Source organism: Drosophila subobscura, chromosome O (genome assembly GCF_008121235.1).
Source record: "Drosophila subobscura isolate 14011-0131.10 chromosome O, UCBerk_Dsub_1.0, whole genome shotgun sequence".
NCBI lineage: Eukaryota > Metazoa > Arthropoda > Insecta > Diptera > Drosophilidae > Drosophila > Drosophila subobscura.
This window is the reverse complement of record NC_048533.1, coordinates 1107159-1132378: the sequence shown is the minus strand read 5'-3', so window position 1 is coordinate 1132378 and position 25220 is coordinate 1107159. Positions and strand designations below refer to the sequence as shown.

The 25220-nt window shown below is 48.1% G+C and overlaps 1 protein-coding gene across 6 annotated transcripts; it reads left to right on the top strand.

The window, feature by feature from the left end:
* The first annotated feature begins 17 nt into the window (after nt 1-17).
* Nucleotides 18-24931, top strand: LOC117899605 (elongation of very long chain fatty acids protein AAEL008004). 6 transcript variants are annotated; one of them, XM_034809734.1, is made up of 11 exons: nt 18-295; nt 17224-17432; nt 18625-18707; nt 18981-19088; nt 19373-19453; nt 20435-20518; nt 21751-21807; nt 21882-21987; nt 22084-22220; nt 22301-22456; nt 23461-24931. In XM_034809734.1, exons 2-11 carry the CDS (start codon nt 17375-17377, stop codon nt 23806-23808), a joined length of 1218 nt encoding a protein of 405 aa, XP_034665625.1. In that variant the 5' UTR covers nt 18-295; nt 17224-17374; the 3' UTR covers nt 23809-24931. The 6 variants fall into 6 exon arrangements, with proteins under 6 accessions (XP_034665625.1, XP_034665620.1, XP_034665624.1 ...); XM_034809729.1 differs by lacking the exon at nt 19373-19453 and having other exon boundaries at nt 19-295; XM_034809733.1 differs by lacking the exon at nt 20435-20518 and having other exon boundaries at nt 20-295.
* The last annotated feature ends 289 nt before the right edge of the window (nt 24932-25220 follow it).

Sequence of the window (25220 nt, the reverse complement as noted above, 5' to 3'; positions counted from 1 at the left end):
CTCAGTTTTCATTCAGAAGTCAAGCGCGCTAATCGTCGTCGGCTCCCCGTCTCGATCGTGTGGGCCACTGCAAGCAGTTCAGTTGCGAAAAAATCAGTTTTACAAAGTTCTTTGGCAACAATTTGGGAAATAGTTCGGGCCGCGTGCAATTTTTGTGTTGTGGTTTTAGCAGTTTTCAGTTTTTGGTTTTCGGTTTTCGGTTTCCAGCGATTTACCAAGAGCCGTTCGTCGCTCGTTCCCGCTCCCCGTTGTGGTTGCCCAGCTTTGCTGTTGCCGCTGTACATAGTTGTTGTTGGTAAGTTGGTAAGTTAAGCCTGGCCTGGCCTGCCTCCACATGTGTTTTGCCTGCTCTTTTGCAACTGTTCGTGGGTCCGTTCACAATAACCATTTTGGACACCAAAAACAACCACCTCTCCACGTCTCGTCACTCCCCGTCATACCACTCCATCTGGCTAATCGATTAAACTGGCCAATCGACTATCATTACCCGAGCTGTGAGGCAACCCTGATGCTTTGACACTTGCACCCCACACCGAAAGGCGAATTGGCATAGTAAAGAGATCATAGAAGAGATCTTTCGTAGTCTCCATACATATACATATGTACAAACAAACATACATACATACATATGTACATATGTGCATACAGCTTATTTTTATACCTGGTACTCGAAGAGTAAATAGGGTTTATTTGTGGGCGAAAAATGTAACAGGCAGAAGGAAACCTTACCGACCCTATCAAGCATATACATAAATACATTTATTTTTCATCAGTATAAATAGCCGATCCGATATAGCTACATATGTCTCTCTGTCCGTCCGTCTGTTCGTCCGTCTATCCGTCCTGATGAGTGCCTAGTATTTAGAGATCATAAGAGATGGGGCAACCCAGTTTTGCATACAGATTTCTGCAATATCAAACTGTTACAAGTATATTTTAAACGTTCCTCCTCGTTGTTTTTATTACCTTCCAATCCATCAGCCATCAGAAACGATAATATCAATATTACACTTTTATTTGGCTGTTGTTTGTAGTGCAGAGCTTTGAGCACAGAGCTTTCCTCACACCCGCTACAAAGCTCCCAACATCATGTTATTCCATGCTCTGCTTTGCTTTTCTCTCCTCTCCACAATTAGCACGCCCTTGGAGAAAATAATTGCCAGGCAGGTCTCCAGGTCTGCTCTTGCTGGATGGAGGGAGTATCTTAATATAAATATTAATGCGATGCGATGTGAGGTAAAAAGCTGAAAAGCTGAACAGCGCAAAAACTTCCCCATTAAACCTGTGTGTCTCGGGCATGGCCTTGGACTTGACTCTCGGCTGGATCGCATCGATGCCGTGCCCGTCTCTCCACTTGACGTGACAGACAGAAGAGCCTGTTGTGCTGTGAATCCTGGACCTTATACAACAGTTTCCTTGGGTTTCCCCTGCCAATCAGTCGTATCAGAATCAGAATCAAGTTGTAAACGACTTCGAGGAACAACTTTCGAAGAATTATGATGGAAGCGGCGCATATTTAATGGCTTCCTCGTGGCGATAATGCTGATGGACCCACTAGTTCCCGATGCTCGCTTCCGTGTTGCCAATTAATTGAACAGGTTAATGGATGTAAACGCCCGGGATTTTCCAGCACTTCTCTCCGGATTCCAGATTCCAGATTCCATATAATTGCCACTGCTCACGGCCAAGAATCAGCAAATCATTTCAAAGTGTAAGCCGAGTCTTCGTTTTTGGCATTTACATATGCAAACGATTCGCGTTCCTTCGCTCTTCTTCGAATGCCACGCACGTAGACTCATTTCATGCGAATTTACAGACCTCACCTTCACTCCCACTGCCCCTCCCTCTCCCACTACCTCTACCTGTACTCTCAGCCAGCCACAGTGGAGACTGAACTGGAGATCGCACTCCCAGATCTAAGGCCAAGACCGACAAACCCGCAGAAGAGAAGCCTCTAAAGTAACCTGCAGTCTACGTTCTCCAATCACAGCTCCCAGATCGGCTTAGAGCGACTCATCCAGACAGCAAAGTTTCTGAGATGTTGTCAGAATCGTTACGACAAAAGCGTTGAGCACGGACTCCGCACTATGCTCACTCTCTATAAATAATTCAAACATGGGTTCTGTCTAGAACAGGATCTGTTTTCTGCTTCCTCCGCGCTTGGCGGCAGCCCAGCCCCGCGATGATGGGACCGACCTGCTAATTGACAAACAAGCAGCGCACTCGCACACGCTCACGCCCATCCCATCCATATCCAACTGTGCTTTTGGGCAGACAGCACGGAGAAGAAGACAGAGAAGAGAAGACAGAATAGAAAGAATAAAGCGCCAGGGAGAGGAAAACAAGCCTAAACGAACAAAAGGATCGGTAAAAGGTATCAAGATTCCAATTGGTTCTTAAGACTGTCAGAATAGGCCAAAATAACGAAGGAGTAAAGCTCATTAATTGTTTGGCTTCGGTTCTGTTGTCTAATAATTACATTCAATGTGGCCATTCACTTGGGTTCAACCTGTGCAACCGACCAAAACTGAACAATCATTCATTATAGAATCAGATAATAGTCGTCTGTCTGCACTTGTATTGCCTTCCATTTGTGAACGTCATCGTCTTGCGATTGAACTTTGATCGGAGACTCTTGCGAAATTGTTGGGACTGTGGAGAAGCCTCTCGGTCGATCGGCCCCCAACCATGCCGCATGATTCGGTGAATTACACTACGCTGAGAGCCGGAATTTCTACAGGTGTGCACATACATACATATGTACATATATGAGTACTTAAGAGTATAAATAAAGTATATATGCAAATACAGATGCGATATACTCGAATATACATCGGTATACCTGTATAAGTACAATCGTTTCAGTAGGTTCATGGGATTTTGCGTGGGTGACTAATAAAAACAATTAACAGAGTATCGACTGCCGCTGTCTGCTACGTGTGGGGCATGTCCAAGCAACCAGAAACAGAAACAGAGACAGAGACGGAGACAGAGCCAGATACAGAAAACAGAAGCGAGATCTCACCGATCTAGACAGATATTGACAGGGGCTGGCTCAGAAGTTGCATGTGAGGAGGAAATTGTGACTCTGACTACGAAATTTGATGAAATTCCCGTCCAAAGTCCGACTCCGACTCCGACTCCGGATCAGCTGCTAGCACTCCTCTCTCCGAACTTCATTTTCTTCTTAATATGCCCCACTTATTCGTACTGACCTGCAGAGTGTTTCACAAATCACAACAAACCGCCGTAAGCTGCCCGAAAGACAATCAATGGGGAGATAAATGCATAGATATACTCGAACAAAAGCAAATCACATCAGTGTGTCGGTGTGTGTAAGCTGACTACAGATCTTGTCTGTTAATTGCCGTAATTAGTGCGACGATCAACCACAACAACAACAACAACCAAAGAGAATAGCGGGAAATGCAACAAAATTGATCATTACAAAATCTTCCATAAACGATTCGAGTTTGGGTTCAGGTTCGCCCTTGCTGTGGCGACTCTTCACTCTCAATATGTGTCTGCCATTAAGAGGTAAGGGCACCGCCGGAAACTCAGGGCCCATGCGATAACGAACAAATTTCCCATCTGCATCGTAACCTGAAAATGTGTTGCGGTAATCAGCGATTACGATATACATACACGTGATACCAGAACTAAGCCCAGAATGGGTGGCTTTTCTTCACGCCCCGATTATTTCCGCTTGGAACTGCCTTCACGCGGCATTAAAGCGATTTTGCAATTTGCGAATTCCCTCTGGACCGAGCAGAGTCAAAGCCCGAAACGGATTCTGTTTGCTGCTACTCCGGAAGCAACCAGAAGAGAGGGAGGAAGGAGGACACAAGCCCAGCCCGAGCTGAAAGTAACCCCGAAGGCTGCGAGCGCTCGTCATAAAACCGATCAGATCTGCCTCAAATTAGTGACTAATGTGGCCAAAACAAAAGACAATTGAATCTGTCTGTATTGTACTTATGCAATTGTACAGCGCACTTTGAGTTGCTTCTTTTTAATGAGTATTTTTTGGTCGTTTGCGCCGACTCTTTACGCTTTACTGTCGCTATAAAGCTGTCAAAAAAAGCAAAAAAGACTTCTCACCTGAGGATTTTGACATTGAAATGCGGCAGAAGATGGAAATGGAAATGGAAGTGGAAGTGGAGGTGGTGCTGTAGATGGCTGGAGATGGCTCTGAACCGCCTTGCGACGTTGATTGAGTTGTCAAAAGGCAGCAACAATGCCAGCAGCAGCAGCAGCACAAAGAAACAGCCCCAAAAATATACATTCGCCCCATTCCCCGCCTGCCATCGCCACTCTTCAACTCTCTTCCCCACTAGACATTGTCTTGGCCACAGCCAGGGCCTGCCCAGTCAGGCCGACTGTCTCGAATGCTCATTTGAGGTCTATGGGCCGCGAGAGGAGCACACGCACATGTGGCTATATAGGTCGTCGGCGATGGTGGTGGGGTTTGGGGGTTTGCACAGAGATTAGTGGCTATTAGCGGGGCAGCCTTGGGACGGATGAGGTGAGAAATGTGCCCAAGAGCCGGCCTCGGTTCGCCACTGTTTAACAATTTTAATTGGCATGAAACACTTGTCGCAGCAGCAGCAGCAGCAACATCATAGCTGAGGCACGTTCCCTTCTGCCAAAGTTGCAAGAGATTAGACAGTAGCTTAGTAGCTTCCAGGAGGAGATAATAATGGAGTTAATTCCACCCTGACATTCCGCGTAATCGATGCTTAATACTTGCATCTGGCATTTGTCTAAGCACCTTAGACGCCTCGCAGTTGTGCAATTACCCAAGGAATTCCATCATGAAAAGGCACTTTTACAGCAACTAATTGATGCATCGATGGTTCGTTCTGTGGAAAGCTGCGATTACTGGAATACCCGCCCAGCTATGTACATGGCTGTTGATTAACAACCCGCCTGTTGTTTTTTAATTGCTGCTTCTATCTTAATTAACACGTCCAATGATTTCCCTTCCGTAATCGCCTCGATGCCAAAGTGCATCGCAAGCAAAACCCTTTCCTTTCCCTCGCATTAGACAAGCTTTCCAATATTTAACTTTCTGTTAGTTTGGATCGGTGTCGAAGTCGGATGTTCGAATGTTCAAATGATCAAATGTTCATCCGTTCATCCGTTCAGTTCGAATGTTCGAATGTTCGAATGTTCGGCTGTTCGCTGGCCAAATATTTGCCTTGGAAAAACTCGAGTGCTTCGGCTCAACGGACCCCAAAGATGAACTTTGTTTATCCATTGTCTGTTGTTTGAGGTAAATAAGCTACAAATTGCGCCATGTGTGGCCCACGGCGAAATCAACTTTCGATCACATTCTCACACTCATCCATTAGAGAGGGCCAAGCACAGATCTCCGTCTGGCCACGGGCCGGGCCCTCCGTAGCACTCTCGAAATAGCTGATTGTGGGCTCGATTGTGTGGAGCAAATAAAGTGGTTAGGAAGGGGAGTCCCATACCCCCCGTTCTAGCCGAAGATCGCGGCTCTGACGTGAATCGGAAGATTCCCATTCCCATTCCCAATCCCATCGACGTTGCGTCGCACAATTCTTATGCAAATTTCCTCCTCAATGGCAAGGTACTTCACTTGGTGGGCGTTGCACGTGCACCGCTGCAACGGGTCTGTGAAAGGTTAAGTGGCCCAACCTAACCCGTTAACGCGATACTACCGAACGGGGGGTACTACGGGGGTTCGGGTATTTTTTTGATTATTTTCCGTAAACCTTTTGTGTTTGCCTGGCAATTGCGGAATTGTAGCGCTTGACTTAACTTTATTTCCCGCCTCCAGGTGTTGGCTGTGGCTGTCGTCGCACCATTACCATTACCATTACCCTTACCATTACCATCTACATCCGCGTCGCCATCCCATTTGAGTGGGCGTGGCCGCGGACGTGGACACTGATCTGGGGGTATAATGCCATATGATCTTCTCATTACCGTTGAGAGTACTTTTTAGCCAAATTTCACGCGTTTCTCAGGGTCTAGAACCCGTTCCGAATCATATTTGATGGTTCAACATTTTTATTGCGGCCAATTGCGAGGGCCGTGCCGTCCCGTCCCGTCCCGTCGCGGCCCGCCAGCTTTATGGCCCGTAGACTTGTCAAGTGTGTGACCGGCGGCAAAAGGGCCCCGAGAAAGTCATAGTCAGGGCCGCAATCGAGACTCCACTGGGCAATTGGGCCATCCATCGGTGGGCTGTCACTTTCGGTTGAGTTGGCCCAAGCGGAGTCCCATTCCCAGGTAGCAGTCGTAGTCCCAGACCAAGACGACGGATATTTGGCATTTGGGGTATTTGCCAAGCTTAATCATTATCATTACCACACATTAGCTAACTAAGCCTTCAATTTGAAAGGTGGCTCTGGGCATTGTCTATTGCGATGAGGTGTCCATTGTGCAATGGCTCAAGTGCCAGTGCCCTCCCCTCCACCAACCGCAAGAGGCAGCGTCAGCCCAGCCCGAGTCCAATTTAAATAGATTTCTTTTTGTCGCTGCCAGTGTCTTTGGCGTTGGCTGTTTGGTTTTGGCTTTTGGCTTTTGGCTTTTGGTTTTCAGTCTCTTCGCGGCATATTTAATTATTTTTATAGTCAGTAGAGTGCCAGTACGATCGGCCAGAGCGGTAATAGGCGTAGAGAACCACACGGCCTCCACTCTGCTCTGGCTGTGGCATGTCCACATGTGAGAATAGTGCACCGGATTCAGTTTCAACCTGTTGGCGAGAGTGAAAGTTAGTGTGTGATTTAGGGTCAGGAAGTGCTTCAACCACGGAAACTACTTGACATGGGAATTCGTTTGAATCAAAAGTTCTAACAGAGCCTCCATGCTGCTTGTCTAGATCTGGGGCGGTAAGTGGTCGATGGTCGGTGGACGGGTTGGCTTTACCAAATTCGAATTCCCTACGTGTCTGGGTTGTCTAAAACGTTTGACTGTCAACAGCGCCCGCGCCCTTGACTCAATTACTTGGGCCTGACCTGGTCCGTGCTTCGCTTCGTGGTGGGGACGAGGTGGCCGTGGAGCATGCGCAGAATGTAGATGATCTTTGGGCAGGCTTTGGGCAGGCCCAGGTCGAGTCCATGTGAGGAAGGAATGCGCAGTGCGCAGAGTACGCGACGCTGTCCGGTATGTGTCTCATTAGGACTATGATTATGAGGCTGATTAGTTAATTGCGCAGCCGCCCACCATTGTGCAAGGCGATCATTGTGGCTCTCATTCGTTAATTCAATTCAGCAGCAGCTCTGCCAGCAGCTCGTATAAGCTTATTTTAATTGCCGCCGCTGCGGATGATGATGCTGGGGCAACAGCTGAATCTACTGATGGAGTCGGAGTAGGAGTCGGAGACGGAGTCGGAGCAGGCGGCAATGCAATCTCCGGTATTGATTGCTGCTGTCGTCGTTGCTGTCGCCGTTACTTGTACTGTTGCTTGACTGTGGCAACGCAGTGCTGCTGCTTCTGCTGCTGTTGTTGCCGTTGATAATGGCATTTCATTTACGAAACTTATTAATCGATTTATATGCGCCGGCACACTGCCACACAAGCTCACACACTCAGACACTGTCTGAGCGTTATAGCCCCAGAGCCCCAGAGCCCCAGAGCCCAGAGCTGCGGAGAGCTCTGCTGGGGGATCCGGCGATGCAGGCGGCCCCAAGGTGAGATGTAAATTGGTGTCTTTCTTTGTGGTTGATAAACCGTTAGCGTTTCGCGATGACACAAGGGCTCCCGAAGCGGGCCTTGGAGCTTGGTACTCTTAGCTGGGAGCTGCGAGCTGCGAGCTAATAGCTGGGAGCTAATAGCTGGGAGCGTCGTAGCATGTCGTGAAGCCTGACACGTACCATTTTGACATTGCCATGCCAAAGCCCCAAAGAATTTTGGCAACGGGCCAAAGTCGCAGTCGGTGCCCACTGGGCCGTGCCACGCCCACCCACCACTACGCATTTTGTTCGACTTACGAAATCGTCGCATTGTCGTTGTCGTGGCTGTCGCCGTCAAAGCTTTTGCGCATGCGTATCGTATCGTATCGTATCGTATCGATTGGAATCTATTCGATTCGTTGTCGTCTTCTTGTGGCGCTGCGGCGCCTCTTCTTCTGCTGCTGCTGCTGCTGCTGCTGCTGCTGCTGCTGGCTCCATTTTGTTTGCCTTCAAAAGTGCGTTATGGTCGGTCGCTGGCGTCGACTTTTATTTTTATTTATTTATTGCTCACTTCTGTTGCGCAATAATGCAATATTAATTGGTTATTTGAAATGGTTTTGTTATGTTTTGTTGGGACAGGTCTCTTCCTCTCTCTCTCTTTGTCTCTCTCTCTCTCCATTGATGTGTCGATATGTTTTGCCTTTGGCGATGCAATGCCATGCCGATATGCCATCGGATGCCAGCCCATCCGATCAAAAGTGATGCGAGACGGGGCGAAGAGATGAAAGCATCTCCACAAATTATGTCTTTCTGTGTGGGGGCCCTTTGAGCTGACAAGTTTAGTGCGCAATCAACTGGATTGGATGGGTGATTTGTAAATTGAGTATCTTGCGATGGAATATGGCATGGGGAAACTTCATTCACAAAGTGAAACCGGTGCAAATTACTGATTTGGAAATTCAAAAGGATCGATTTTGGATAGTCTCATCTTTTATAATCGTTTTTATGCAATTTATCAAAGAAACTCAAAGTAATTGTATCTTAAATTGTAGCACCAAAGCCATTATTAATAATAATTATTGTTTTATTGCTAATTTTAATCAAATATCTAATACCGAAATCAACCTACATCCAAATACAATGCTATCAGTACCACATTTTATAACAATTTCCTTATCTGCAATCCCCCGAAAAACCCAAACACAACACTTTTGCAATACGTAGCTTAGCCATTTCGAGCTGCCCTTTTTTGTCAACGAGGTGGGCGGGTTGAGAGACGTAACGCGAGGTATCTCTGTTGGGGTAACGTCATTTCCGGTTCATTTCCGCAGAAAAGAGCAGCAACAAGAGGAGCAGCGAAACCAACCGAACAGAAACACACACAAAAAAGAAAGAGCTTCAATGTTAATATCACGACTGTAAGATACCTCGGAAGTATGTTTGTACGTATGTTCACGAATGTACGAATGATCTGTCCCATTCCTTACATGAGTGACGGACACAGTAAACAGCATATCCTGAGCGTACAGAGTTCAAACAAACGCACTCAGGAGGACTAACCAAAGCGACTACTGACCCGTGTCCTGTCCATGTACACATGCTTGTACAGCCTTGTGTGTGTGTGTGTGTGTGTGGTCACCAAGGGGTGTCTTTGGGACAAATTGGGAGCATAAGAACACGAATGGTGTGGAGAACAACAATGAAATGCAAGACGAACAACAATCGACTCGAAAGAGAAACGGAAAGAGAGGGAGAAAGAGAGAGTCACGAATGGCTTCTCTTCTGCTGGCGACTGGCGCGACTCCCTCGATGACATAATGCCCGTCGGTTGTGCTTGCCGTATGTTTGCACATACGCGAGTATCTAGGAGTACGGTACATACATATGTACATACATATGTAACTACGAGCATGTTCTTTTCGGGCTCCACTCACACTCGAGTGTCTGTCACTTATTTGGCGGCATGTGCGATTCGGTCGGCTGTTGGCTGTTGGCCCGAAACGAAGCGGTGACAACCCTCGTATCGTATTTAACGGATATAAGCAGCCTGCCTGCCTCGGCCAAAGAGAACGCGGGGAGCGAGACAAAGAGACAGAGAGACACACAGAGAGCGAGCAGGCGTTATCAGCAGCAGCAGCAGCAGCATTGAAGAGCAGCCGGCCTTTTGGCGCTACAAGGCAGCGGCACGGCGAATGTATCTGGCAGATACAGAGAGCGCGCCGCGCCGCCTTCTGATTGTATCTCTGTGACTCTTGTGTGCGCTGGCATTCTTGCTGGTGTTGGTGCTGCTGCTGCTGCTGCTGCTGGGGCTGGTGGGCTATTTGGTGTGCGCGTGACGCAACGTTCAACGTATAGCATACTGCCCCCAGCGTGCGGTGCTTCTTCTTGCACCTCTTGCCATTTGCCATGCGGTGGCAGTGTCTGCTTCTTGCCATCCGCCAGCCATCCACCAGATACAGATACACAGCCGCGAGTCTCGCGCTCTTCCACAGCTGCGACTCCTCTCTCCACCCCACGCTATGCGCTCTCAGCTCTCTTGCAGCGGCATGTGGACGGCCTTTGGGGGTTCGGTCGCTCTTCGCCCGATTCTCCGGCCGCAGTTTGAATTTCGCTTTTCGCTTTGAGTTGTGTCTCGTCCGGTTCGCTTTTTGGGTCAGGCCAGAGCGATTTCCACACACAAAAATTCCTAGGCCGCTGCCCCGAGATTCAGCCACATACAGATCCACGAATCCAAAGTAAAGTGTTTTTATTTCAGCTCCAATTCCAATTCCAGTTGCAGTTTCTTGGATTTTTAATTTTTTCATTTTTGATTTCAACTTTCAAGTGGCTTGAACAGAATAGCTCGAGAGTGTCGCGTCGGTCGCACGTTAGCACGGTACGATTAGTGGGTTAGTTAGATACGCGTAGTACTTACATATATGTACATATGTATGTAGGTACATACGTAGCTACGTATCTGAATCTGACGGATACCCACGTAACAGGCGGCAGTTCAAGTGTCGGTTTCCGCCTTTCGGAAAGTGCTCCCCGCGCCACCACAAAAGACATTAACGAATGCTAAACGTTGTTTATTGTATCTATCTATTCCACTCGATAAATCAAGCAATGTCAAGCGGAATCAGTTAATGCTGTCCTCCTTCCGCCTCCCTCCCAATCGGGCAGCGGGTCCGGCTGGTTCAATTAGCCCGGTCGGTGCCCGGTGCCCCTGCCCTTTCACAGCTTTTCAACATTAATTGACACAAGTGCATTAAAAACTACACGGTAAACTCTCTCTCTCTCTCTCTCTCTCTCTCTCTTTGAATTTCTTTCTCTCTGCCTCTTTGAATTTCTTTCTCTCTGCCTCCCTGGGTGCTGGGTCTCAGTCCGGTGCTCTGTGCTCTGGGCACTAGGTTCTGGTCCCTGCAATTATCAGTTTCAGTGCCTTTTCCCTTCCCCCACCGACGCATGGGGTCAGCCGATAAATCAGGAGTGATATGAACTGATTAGAAGGGGACGCGGACTCACATACGGTGCCTCACGTAGCTCTAGCTCTAGCTGTGGCTGTAACGCTTGTGTGTGTAATGACATGTATGACATAATTTCAAGATATTCCACTCGCATCACCCAAAACGAAAGAAAGAACTCTCTCTCTCTCTCTTTTATCTTTGCATGCCCTTTGCTCTGCTTGTGCTTCTGCCTCTTCCACCATCACAGATGCAGAGATGCTCTCTTTGTTGGCTGGCAAAGAGCGAGCGCCAGAGAGAGTGCCTCCGACATCAGGTGCTGGCGCCCGACGTGACCCCTCAACAAGTAATCGCTTGGCCCTCAGCCTGGATTCAATTTGTTTGGCGGGCCCAGAGAAACGGGCTGCAGCTGCAGCATTATGCTGCTGCTGCCATGAGTTCAGAAATGGCATTCTGCGACGCGGAAGGTGGGGAGGGTAGGGGTAGGGGGTGGACGACCCAATAACTAAACACCAATTCAACCATCAACAAACAACAAAAGCCGCATTAGATGGTTGCGTCAAGACGCGTCCAAACGCGTTTCCAGCTCCATTTCGTCAGGTCAACCTGTTGGCTTGTTTGGCTGTTGGTGGGCCATAGGGAGTGGTGGGGGGAGGGCTTCCTTTTGGCGACACACATTCGGAAACGGCTTGACCATGAATTCGATATTGAATGCAAAAGTCCCAAAACCAAAACCAAAACCATCGACGCTCGAAGAGAAACGTGGAAAGAAAACCTGATGGACGTGAAAAAAACCCAAGAGCTGTGCGTGCGTGTATGCCTGTACATATGCACATATAAGTGTGTGTGTGTGTGTCAGTGTTGTGTTCCTGTGTGTTTGTGTGTGAAATGCCGTAATAATTAATTGATCGACAAGTGCGGGGACTCGATTTGGTATGCGGGGCATCACCTGCCTCCGAAATCGATCATGATCATGACGCTGGGCCCGGGCCCGGGCCCTTACAGCACTCAAAGTCAGAGGCAGCGCAGTTACAGCAGCGCCGAAAGCATATTCACCTGTTGTTGTTGTTGTTATGCCCTTCCCGCGAGAGAGAGAGAAAGCGAGAGTATGCTGACTTTAGGCAGAAGTTTTGCGACACAGAGAAGAGAGAATCTTCTACCCTGTTCCTCCATACATCGACCAATCAACAGCGCATTTGCAGCATCATACTCGAATGTAAAACTAGCACGGCCTTTCTTTCTTGTTTTCGGCTGGACTGGTCCGGTCCGAGGCAGATTTCCCAACGCAGCGCAACGCAACGCAAAGCAAGGGAGTGGTGCCGAGCTGGTGGGCGGGGAACGGTCCATCTTGAGCGGTGAATAGGCCAAATCAAGACCCACGAAATACCCAAATCGGGCATCCACACCGTCAAAGACCCCTTTCGACCACCAATCACAATATAAATGTATGCAAAGAAATTTATATTATTAATTCGTAACCGGGCGACGCCAGCGCCAACGCCAGCGCCGCTAGGGCTGAAGCTGAATTTCAAGTCACCGCCAAAGCCAACGCCAATGCCAGCGTCGAAAGCCCGACTCTGCCAGCTGCGACTTTGTCTGCGACTTCGCATTTTGCTCTCTCTCTCTCTCTCTCTTGGCTCTCTGGGGCTAGCTTCACGCATATCACTCGCATTGAGTGAGCTTCGGGATTCTTATTATTTCGGATATATGTAAAGGGAAATCGCAGTTACACTCTGAACCCAGTGAAAGCCCGCAACTAAAACGTAAGACTTATTCTTATTTCGCACCATTGCAATGCATCTAAACAATTAAATCTCAACTCTTATTGTCAAGCGAGAGCAGAAGAGAGCACGCTGCTCGATTTCGCGCAACTGGCAGCGACGCCAGCGACGCCAGCGAAGACAGCGACGCCAGCGGCGACAGCACGCTACTGGGGTATGGGCACTGGGCATGTGGCTTTAATATTTCAATACTTTCTCGGCCGCGGACAGCGAAACAACAGAAATTGTGTCTTGTTTCAAGTCGGTTGCTCTGGCGATATATCAATATATCTCCGACATCCCGGACAAGTTAGTCGTGCTCCGCTAGTCGTTGTTGACGGTTTTGTGTCTCTCTCTCTGTGTCTCCCGGTACCGGATCCGCTGCTGTCCCGCCTCCGCTTTAGCGCGCGGCCGAAACAGGCCCACGTCCCTCCGTTCCGCCCGAATCGGGCAGTGTTTAACAGGACTCGGATGCAGCCTGCAACAAAGTGATAAGAACCAGAGCCCATGAGTGGAGTGTGTGCCGACGTTCCCCACAACAATCGCCCCACTAAATTTTACAACATTCCCGACGCGCCGTTCCTTAGTGCACCCACGGGCCCCAGAGGAGCGCCACAAGCCAATATTCGGCCAATTTCGGCCATCCGCTATCCGCTGTCCGCCGTCCGCCGACCGCCGACCGCAGTCCTGATCCCCATCAAAGTGCAGCCACTTCGAATCAAGGTAAATTCCCGTCACATTGCGCATCAGAAAAGCACAGACAGGCCATGTGAAAGGATCGCAAGCTGGAGGATGTGCTCTGCAAATTGCAATTTGTTGGTTCTGTGTTGCTCGGGACGTGCTGCTCCGCGTCGCAGCTCCTCAGACCTCGTGTTGTTCCATTTTCCGCATCCTTCTCCCCTCGTCTGACACAGTTTTCCTTAATGTTGGTAGCAACTTTTCGGTATATTCCATCCACTCCATAATCGTATGCACAAAATTTGACCCAACTTTCGCAATTTACATCGAATTAATTATGAATTAATTATCGCATTTGGGTTTCTCTCCGTGGAAGTGATTGAACCTTTTACTGGAATGCTAATTTATGTTGCTGGGGGAGCGGGGAAGCGCGCAGGCGGGGAAGCGGAATACGAATTAGTATGTGGCTGTGGCTGTGGCTGTGGCTGGGACAAGAGCCAAATAACTCTATAATTTCATGTGGCATTTGCGACGACCCGTCGTTGCACGGTGCATGTCCATGCCACAGCTGCTGGACAAAATGTCAAAGTTTGTTTTTATTGGCGTAAGCGGCTGCCGTCCAAGAGCTCTCTTGATCAGCGGCATCCACAACCGATTTCTTTATGCGTGCCAACGCCACTCCTGCCTCCAATCATTGTTGCCCAAGCAAAGGGTTGCCTTGCCGTTGCCTCATCTCAAATCCCACCTACTTTTGTGGACACCACCAAATTGAAGACGCCACAATTCACGGATAGTAAAAATCAATAGCAAATAGAAATGGAAAGGGTCAGCCCCAAACTCCTTCACGCGCGTCACACCTTCTTCCTGGCACGAATTGATGAGGTGGATGATGATCCCCACCTGGGGTACACCCTCGCCATTACCCAACCAGCCAGCAGTGACTGACATAATAGCTGCCACAAAGACATCAAACCCACAAACTAGAATGGCAACCATGTACAAATGTATGTACATATGTATGTACAAATGTATGTACAAATGTATGTACATATGTATGTACATATGTATGTACATATGTATGTACAAATGTATGTACATATGTATGTACAAATGTATGTACAAATGTATGTACATATGTACAACTACAACTACAGGGAGAAGCCAAGCGCCTTTTCGGCGTCATTCATGGCGTGGTGGGCGAGGATGAAACGCGTTTTCCCCCCCGACTGGGTTTCCCTTGCTTTTTTAGTATTTTGTGCTTCAGTTTTTGGGCTGGTGCCAGGGCGAGCCTTTGGGGGGTGCGTCGAGTGAGTCACGCGAGTCCGACGGAGCTCGTCGCTCGTGGCTCGTGGCACGGAGGGACTGCTCTCACGGTCGCGTTTTTCATTCAAGAATCCGCCTCTAGTCTCTGCGCAAGAGCAGAGGGAAGCACTGGGGACGCTGAAGAGAAACCGTAGCAATGGCTCGGAATGGAATCGAATCGAGGGTCCCAAAGAGTCGTCATCACGTGACGGTGTACGGGCCTAGGGGTGTAAGGGTGTAAGGGTGAAAGGGTGTAAGGGGCGTGCATGGGGTGTAAACGGGTTTGAGTGTGACAACGTGGCGCCGGCTAAACGGCGTGTTGCTGTCTGCTCCACGAATGGGCATGGGCATTGGTGTGGGCTAGGTTTGGGGGCTGGGACTGGAACTGGGGCTGGTGTCGTTTTGGGGTGTCGCCTTACATGCTCATGTGTGCATTGTTGCTTCATGGGCTTGGCTTTTGTGTGGGCTTACATGGGCACTACCAACGGCAGCAGCAGCGGCAGCAACAACGAAATCAGGTCAATGAAATAGCAATATTTGGCACGGCTTAAAGTCGCTGGCTGGCATCGCTTTCCGAGCCCTCTTCTAAATGAAGGTGAGCACACGATTACCAAGAGTTGGGCCCATACCCATACCCATACCCGTACCCCTCGACGCTACGCTCTCAAATCAGGCGAAGGCGAAACAAAGCCATTGCCAGACCTCCTCCTCCGCCTCTGCCGCCCACTCACTCGGTTCGTGCCATTTTTCTGCCCCGTCGTCTTCCATGTATTGTATTTTGTGTTGTCTCTCTGTTGACAGCGTTTTCCTTTGGCTGTTGGCTGTTGCCTGTTGGCTGTTGGCTGTTGTCTGTTTGGATGTCTTCTTTTTGTTTCGTTGCTTTGACTTTGGGTTAGTTTAAATTTGGCTTTTCGGTGGCAGTGGCTTAATTTGCTTTCTTGTGGTTGTCGTCGTTGTCGTGTTGTTGTTTGCCAAAGGTGTTTGTACTTGTATTTGATTTGCTTACTTGCTGACTTGGGCCGCCAGCCGCCAAGCCCATCAAATGGGCAAACATTTGTAGTTTCTGTTTGCCCTCTGGCTGTCGAGTAGTTTCAGACCGAGTGGATATGGCAGGATGATCAGCATTAGAAACCATTCTCCCCACAGAACAAAGAACACACACAAGCAGCAGTGACACTATTGAACACTCATTTGCTGCCACCGAGAATGAGGCATTGTATTGGCCCAGTATGCTGTGCCCTGTGCCCTGTGCCCTGTGCCCTGTGGCCTGTCGCTTTCATTAATTATAAATACTCTTATGCGTCCTATCCGGCAGCAGTCAGAGGCACCGAGAAGGACCGTTGCAGTGCCATTAGCCGATGCCCTTTCACAGTGCTCCCCGCTCTCCACACGGACACACACAATCATCGCCAGCCCCCTCCCCGCCCCACCATCAGTTCAAAGACGCCAACGAGCTCTATTATTAAACATTTACGATACACTTTTCTGACGTACTACGAGGCGTATGAGTAATGAGGCGTGGGACGAATGGGAGATGGGCAGAGAGAGTGGGAGAGAATGGCAGGTCTGAACACAATAGATTGCAGCCAAATAAGCCCTGCTATTCAGGGGTCTCGATAAGGAGCTTTACCTCTTCTGGCTAACACGAGAGGGTCTGTGACGAGACTGGGACGGGACTGCCAAGTGCACGCTGAGCTGTCCTTGAACTTTCATTCTGACTGGCTGACTCGCGCCACCTCCCTATTCGGCTCCGATACCGGCCATCGGAGATAAGGGGGGGCGGGGCCAAAGTCTACGGCGGTGTCGCAAATAAAGTGCCAAAACAAAAGACAAACCGAATCGAGAACGAGAACGAGAACGATCGACCGACTGCAAACAAGATGTAAATGTGCCGATCAAATGATGACCGAGCAGCTTTTGTTGGCTGTTGGTTTATTAACCTCATTCTGATTCCGATTCTGATTCCCATTCCCGTTCCCATTCCCGTTCCCATTTCCATTCCGCTGTCTCTGAGCCAAGCTCTACTGCTGTGCGGCATATTCTATATATGAATATGAATATGAATATATATTAAAGAACCTACAGATACGAGTATTTGTGCCAGTATCTGTGCCTGTTGAAAGTGGGCTGATAAGGAGTACAAATTGGCCAGCTACCTGTATGGGTATCAGTTTCGGTAAAGCTGTCTCTCGTCTATGGGTTATTTTACATAAATATGGGCTAGCTTATACATAAGTACGTACATATACATATATGTATATGTAAACGTGTGTTAATGAAATTAAAAATAAACAGTCGGACGGACGGTCCGAGAGCAATGCCACATCACGTGCTGGCAATGGCTAGGTCAACGCAGATTTTTATTTAGAACAAATGATGAATGTTTTGTCTCTCTTGCAGCTCGAGCAACCTGCACCGCATCCGCTCCGCACCGAATGCTCTGACCAGACCAACTCGCAGAACAAGACAGACGCAGGATACACTCAGCCACAGCCCCCACAACCCACAAGGATTGCACTAGCGCAGGCAGCCACCACTACACAGTAACACAATGGCCTTAATTATGAAATACATCGACACCGTAACCAGGTACCTGGACTCACATGGTGGTAAGTGCGGGGCTCTTTGCTAATTTGTCTAACCTTGATTTTGGGGGGAGCTTTGACCAAGAACCAACAACCAACAGCAGCAACAGCAACAGAGACTCTCCATGGCAGCTCTCACAGTTCTCTGCAAAGCCTGCAAAAGGTTTGGCAAACGATTAAATCATTTTTGACACCCGCTCTCTAATTGGCCAGAGAAGAGACTGGGGCCCCAGTACAAATGGACTGCCTACATATCAATCTATGTGTTTGGATGGAGGCAGATACTCGTAAATACATATGGATGTGGTCCCACATTGATGTGGCACTCGCTCCCCACAAAGTTCACATATTTCATTCACATTTGGACCATTGAGGGCCGCATGGAGAAATACATATATTGTGTGCAAATATGAGTATATGTTGATTCAACACGATAACAGGAGTGATACCGTGTGCATATGTATGTACATATATGGTATGATACCAAGAACTAGTTTTGGGCGAGGTGAGTCCGTGTCCCTGCAGTTCTTATCGCGATATTCGATTTCTCATTTCGAATTAGAAGAGAGGCCATTAAATGGTCGCTGTTATGCCAAGGCGAAATCGATTTATGGGCCACGAAATTTCACAGAGACTTTCCATGGCATTTCTTTGCACGACTCTCCCCCCATTTTGATTATAAAGTTGCATTTTTTGGGGGTGTTGAATTTCCCGCACAAGTCAAATGAAATCACAGAAGTTTCAGTATCTCAATAGTTGTTTACAATTGTTATTAATTGATGATAATTCCCTCCGTCTTGGCCATCTTTGCATAAACAAATTGCCCAACTAATTGCCTTCGAAGTAAATTGAAAATTATGGCATTTAGCGGTGCTTCGAATGTGAAATTCGGGCATAGACCCTGCAGACACAGATACAGAGACAGATGCAGGCACTGATTGCGATGGAATTGGAATTGCGGCCGCAATTAAGAGTGTTAAGAGAGTGCACGTGTGCCCGTCCAGCGGCCAATGCTAATGGGATGTGGGAATGATAAGAGCACGGCGAGCGCTTATCTAACAGACGCCTGTAACTGTTGTTTTGCAGCTTTGATGCGTTGCTGCGTTGCTGCTTTGCTGTTGTGGTGTTGTGGTGTTGTGCAAGAGACAGCATCCGAGAGCCAATTTGCACATTGCCAGGGAACTGACTACTAAGTCCATTTTATTCCCTTTCGTAGACTCAAGGACAAAGGACTGGCCCATGATGTCATCCCCGTTTCCCACACTGGCTGTGTGCCTCACATACGTCTACCTGGTCAAGGTAGGTACCTGGGAGTTCCCTCTCCATTCTGAGTGCAGTCTGCCGACTCAACAGGTGTCCACTTGAGGCCACTTGAGTCCACTTGAGTCTGCGGATTTGGGTCAGCTAATCGGCCGCAGTAATCTGGAGTGCCAGTTCCACCTGGTCGCGTGGTCGCGTGGTCGCGTGGTTGCGGCTGAACGATAAGCGAGCAAGTGGGCTGGCCAATACGCCAATACGCGGCATATACGCAATTTCGTATGTAAATCGATGATGTGAAACTCTCGTTCGCAGGTGCTGGGACCGCGGTTAATGGAGAATCGAAAGCCCCTGCATCTCCAGAACACACTAGTCCTCTACAATGCCATACAGGTTGTGTTCAGCGCGTGGCTATTCTACGAGGTAGGTACTCGCCCCCAACCACCATCCATCCCCCACCATAACAATCCCAACAGCCACATCCTCCACATCGCCTTGCGTCGTCGTCGTCGTCGTCGTCGTCGTCGTCGTCGTCGTCGTCGTCGTCGTTGTTGGCTGGAACCGAACCGGAGGAGCATCTACGGAGCGGAAAATGGAGAAAATGCTTGGCGCTTGCTATAATTTGTTCATATTTTGCCTTACTTTATGACATTTTCTGTTTTCTCTTTCCTTTCCTTTCCTTTTTGCAATTGATTTCTTTGTTCCAGTGCTTAATGGGCGGCTGGTGGGGCGCGTACAGCTTCCGCTGCCAGCCGGTGGACTACACAGATAGTGCCACATCCCGGAGAGTAAGTGTCCCGAAAGCCAATCCCCTCTTGCGTATAAATGTGTGCAGGCTCAGTCTCAGTCTCCCACAATTCCCAGTATCCCAGATACTGGGCTTAGGCTTAGCCCTGGCCCACCCGTTCAGAACAATCTGTAGGCCCACCACCCCACGATTCGCTCAGTTGTTCACGCATACCGTTCTACGTTTAGATCTGCATACATGACAATCCACGGCATTCCAGCACAGTACATTGCTTTGATTAAACCGCATTTTACGAGGCAGCGACTAAAAGCCAACGCTTCTTGGAGTATCTATCAATAACCCCCAGCAATGCTTCGCCTCGTTGTTCCTACCCTCCATTATTATTATTATTATTATTATTATTATTATTTTTCATTGCTACTAAGTGTACAATATTACAATATTACCATCCAAGGCACATTTAACTCTCTCGCAGCTGTGCTGTGCCGCTGGCTTTGACTAATCCCCAGGCGAGTGTTCGTTCGTTCTAATGTCGTACTGTCGGTGCCACTACCAGTTGCCAGTTGCCAGTTGCCAGTTACCAGTTGCCAGTCTGTGTGCCAGCAACAGAATGAAATGAAATGAATTGTTTGGCACATATGTACATAAATGGTAGAACACACCGAAAAACTCAAATAGATGGTGAATAACTTCGCTTCGATTAATCATATGTAGTTGCGCTTTTTATTTAAGTTATATTATGATCTAAGTAATTTCTTACTCATACTAACCCACGCACCCGCCTCCGATATACAATGCACATGTGTAAATACCCAGAGTGAGTAATCCAACAAACCACAAGCAGGGAGCCCTCCCTGGAGGACAGCGACACGACCAGAACAGCGACTGCGATTGCGACTGCGACTGCGATTGCATCCACCATCCACCATCCACCAATGACTTCAAGAATGAGCTCATGAGGGGCTCATCCGGTCGCAGATCGTACGATATAAACGTGAAATTTTGTGCTCTACATTTGCAGATAGGCATTTCCGGTTGGCTAACTGGACATTATAGCTTCCGATGTCAGCCAGTCGACTATAGTAATAATCCTAGAACGTTAAGGGTATGTGTTAACCTCACCACGAGCCGTAAGATAACGATAATGATAACGATAACAATAGCGATAGCGATAGCGATAGCTGTAGCGATTGCCCATGCACCCGTAGCGATAAGCATTCTAATTATTTAATTCGCCTTGGTTTGTGTGCGTGAAAATGGGCATTACATCATACATAAATAGACATATGTACATACATACATACATAAACACTCGTACGTACATATGTACATATGTATACACAAACCCTCTTGGAGTCTGGCTGCTATGGCACACAATGATAATGTGCACATCATTTATGGAATGGTTGGGTTAACGGACTACATTCTAGATACATACATACATACATACATAATAATCTAAGTAAAACTAATTCTAACAGCGACTACACTGAGATCCTAACCCCGCCAACGTCCACAGATTGTAGCATGTGTATGCCGTACATAACTGATAACTGTCCTCGTGTTTCCCCACTGTCACTAAACCCAAAGATTCAAGGCCCCGCCCCCTCCAGACATGGATATATGTAACTCTAACCTATCCGATCTAGGCTGATCTGAACAGCCACACTATTCTCCACACTTCTAGTCAACTAAAATAAATCAAGGGAATCAAACGAAAGGATTAATTAATTGAATACCCACCTGTTTCGTTTGATATTTTCGAGCAGAGGTGTCTACACAATTTCTATTTATGTATACCTTCAATCTTATGGAATCTCTCACTCTCACTCTATCTCTATCTCCCTCTCTCTCTTTCTCTTTCTCTCTCTCCTCTCTCTGCCCTGAAGAGTCTGCATGAATGTTTGATCTTGATTTGATTTGAGTTGAATAAGCTTTACGAGTAACAGTATCGAAGAAGTAATCATTAATGAAATGAGCTGCGAATGTGCTGCGTGTAGACCTGTTGTCGGTTGGATCGACACGTGTGTATACCCCATGCCAAACACAATCGCTATCCCTATCCTTGGAAGAGAGTTGAATTCCCTTCCGTCGAGACCATCCGTTTCTATAGAGACTTGACTACCCTTGAGGAGTTCTCTACAATGCATAGGGATAGGAGTATGGTTAGGGGCATACTCAAAATTAGATACATGAATGCCAAAAACCACTGAGAGACAAATACAAGCACCAACTGGGGAAAGAAAACAATGCTAATCCGTACATAACTTTCTTCCCTCGCTTCCTGCGTCTGTTTCGTTTCGTTTCGTGTCGTTTCGTTTCGTTTGGTGGAATCAGATGGTCCATGCCTGCTGGTGGTACTACTTCTCAAAGTTCACAGAGTTCATGGATACGGTGAGTGACAGATTAAAGCTCGACCGACTCTCACGAATCAACGCGCTCTGGCTGTTTTTTTTGTGTCGCCACAGATTTTCTTCGTGCTGCGCAAGAAGACCAGCCAGGTGACGACACTGCACGTGATCCATCACGGCTGCATGCCCATGTCGGTCTGGTTCGGCGTGAAATTCACTCCAGGTGAGTGTACGCGCAAATATGAATCCATCGACTGCTCCGGCTGACCCAATCCCCACCCAATCCCCACCCAATCCCCATCCAATTGCCATCCCCCAGGCGGCCACAGCACCTTCTTCGGACTGCTCAACACATTCGTGCACATCGTGATGTACACCTACTACATGTTCTCGGCCATGGGTCCCCAGTACCAGAAGTACCTCTGGTGGAAGAAGTATCTGACCACCTTGCAGATGGTACGTTCTTCATCATGGACATATGTACAGAGGTGGATATCTATACATGTATAACTCTCTCTTCCGCTTTCTCCCTGCAGGTCCAGTTCATTCTGATCATGGTGCACGCCTTCCAGCTCCTCTTCATTGACTGCAACTACCCGAAGGCGTTCGTCTGGTGGATCGGCATGCACGCTGTCATGTTCTTCTTCCTCTTCAACGAGTTCTACAAGGCAGCCTACAGGAACCGCCTAATGGTGAGTCCGAATAAGTATATCCGGAACTGAATGTTCCCCACCCACTGCCCCGACGAAGCACTTTCCAACACTTTCTCACGTTAATGGTCCTAACGGGCCACCGTTTATCGCTGACCAAGATCAGCTGAAAACCACAAAGAAAGACCAGGCCCCATTATTATCTATTGGACATTATTATCTTGTGGGCTCGCACTTCCCACGTTGCCCCGAAGCGTACGAGTATTTCAAGACCGCAATTAAGGCGGCGTGTCGCAAAGGGACTTGGAGCTCTCTGTGGCTCAGTGACGCGACCAAAAACAAAGCGTTCCAGATTCCGGTCTGTGTTAATGAAAATGAAAACGAAAACGAATACGAATACGAAAAACCATCCAAAAGCAGGCAGAGTGGGGCAAGAGCGTTGCCGCTTATATCATCGCCAGCGCTGCACCTTGCGGACTTCTCTGTCCGCTGTCCGCTGTCCGCTGTCCGTCGTTCGCCTATTGCATATGCGCCAGAGATGCTGTGGTCCAAATTCATTAACGAGATTTCGACAAGTGGGTATCTCGGGGACTCATTTGGGACTCAGTGTTGTGTTGGGTTCAAAGCACAAAGCACAGAGCACAAAGCGAAAATATGGTACAAAAGCGCCGAAACGAAGCCGTTTAACGATCGATTATAGCGCGGCAGCATCCACTGTGCGTGGCACAAGTGAAAGTTGAACGGAGGAGCCACCACAGCAACGGGAAAGACAAGAAAACAAACACAGACTCGGACTCGGCTTGGAATCGGAATCGGACTCGGACTACGACTTCGAATCAGACTTGGACTTGAACCAGCGTTGCATAACGATGGCTGTGGTGCTTTGATGATGTGATGCTGTGGTTCACGTCGCTGGGCCAAGGGGAGGAGGACTGGGGACTGGGGACTGGGGACGACATGCGTAGTCGTAGTCGCAATCGGTGAAATCGGGTGCCCCCACAACGATTCTTGTTAAACCTTTTCGTTTTTGTGTGTGCTTCTTCCAGAAAAAGAATGCGTTGCTGGCCAACGGACACGCCAAGCCGAACGGCTACTGCAAGAGTATCAATGCCCATGATGACCTGGCCATGCCCCAGCCGACGGCCGCGACAGTGACACCGGTGTCGAAGGCCAACGGCAGCGTGGCGCCCCTCACCAACGGCCATGCGAATGGGCTGAGCAACGGTTACGGCAAGCAGCTGGCCAACGGCAATGCGCCGGCGATGACGACGACGCAGAACGGCAGTGGCCACAAGGGAGGGGCAGGACCCAACGGCCTGCTGACAAACGGATACGCCACCAAGCTGCTGGACGACGCTTCCCAGGACCTGAAGCAGCGGAAGACGCAGAAATAATATCGGGGCAAAGCGGGGCGGCGCCAGCACAGAGCCTAGGACAGGGCACAGTCCTGGCAGCAGCGCTGGGAGCTACCCTCGGAACGGGGCAGGGGGGAGGGGGAGCTCCACAAGTCATTACCACTTCATACGTCACACGTCGCGTCACGTCACTTTCTCCCATTCTCATCCACACACAAATACAAATAAAACCACCCCACACACCTGGACACATTCTGGAGCAATGTCTCGAGCAATGGAAAAACTCCCAAAAGTCTGCCTATGGACATGTTTGACTTATACGTATACGTATACGCATACGGACAGGTATTCTCCAGTCAACACTCAACATTCACCCCAACCCACCCCACGGACACACGGGCATGCTGAGAGTATGCGGCCAGGCATACCTATTTATGCATCCCATAATCAAATGTATAGGAAAAATCAGACAGATCCCGCACTTATGCATACATACAATACATGCGAGTATGTACAATACATACAAACAATATTTTGTTGCTTCTTTTCTTTTAAACACACACACACACACACACACATACTTTAGTTGTACAAAGCTTTCTACATATTAGAAGTACAGAAGACCCATGAGAAGAATTGTATAAAACTCGGAGGAATCAACAACAAAAGGAAGGAACCAAACGGAAGCCCTGCGCGTAAACAATTTATAAACTAAAAGCAACATTCAAGTTTAATAAATTGTATTTGTGTGTGTGGAGGAACATGGAATTCAACTATTTAAGGCTAGAATTTAAATTATATTATATATACACACACACAAACACAAAACACACACACGCATCCGCAAGGAAAAACAAAACAAAAACACACACACATACACACTTATAAAGAAAAAGAATAATAACTAAAAACGAGAAGAAGAGAGTGTTTGCTGGTGTCGCAGTCAACGACGAGTTTTGTAAATGTATAGATCAGAAAACAAGTGTAATTTAACTCTAGGCACAATAATTGTTACAAATAAAAGTCAAGCAAAATAGCCAACCACTATTTAAGTCAAGCAGAACCAAAACCCAAACCCAAACCCGAACCCAAACCCGAACCAGAAACCACGCCCCACTAAAGCATACCCGAGTATTGAGGGATTTAATTGGGCCAAAGTAAAACCGAGAGATCGAGTACGAAGTACGTACCGAGTGTAAAAGAAAGAATCGAAGACTACCCCCACATAATGTTTCACTATTTTCTGATAAATAAATGATGCCGATGAGCGAAACGATCGATTGGTGAGAGAGATCGGAGATCGGAAGCAGAACATGCTCTGGCATTGGCACATGGGTGGTATTAGATCGATTTACACAACAAATTAGACTGTAAGTCCGGCACACACACACACCACACACAATCCAGGCCCTAACATGCGAGTATTCGAGACATTTTATAATCGAGAAACA

What these genes read in the sequence shown, in the direction of transcription:
- LOC117899605 (XM_034809734.1), top strand. Translation starts at nt 17,375, where the DNA reads ATGGCCTTAATTATGAAATACATCGACACCGTAACCAGGTACCTGGAC. An exon ending in CATACGTCTACCTGGTCAAG is followed by an intron (nt 18,708 to 18,980) that starts GTAGGTACCTGG and finishes TCTCGTTCGCAG; the next exon opens with GTGCTGGGACCGCGGTTAAT. An exon ending in CGGCGTGAAATTCACTCCAG is followed by an intron (nt 21,988 to 22,083) that starts GTGAGTGTACGC and finishes GCCATCCCCCAG; the next exon opens with GCGGCCACAGCACCTTCTTC.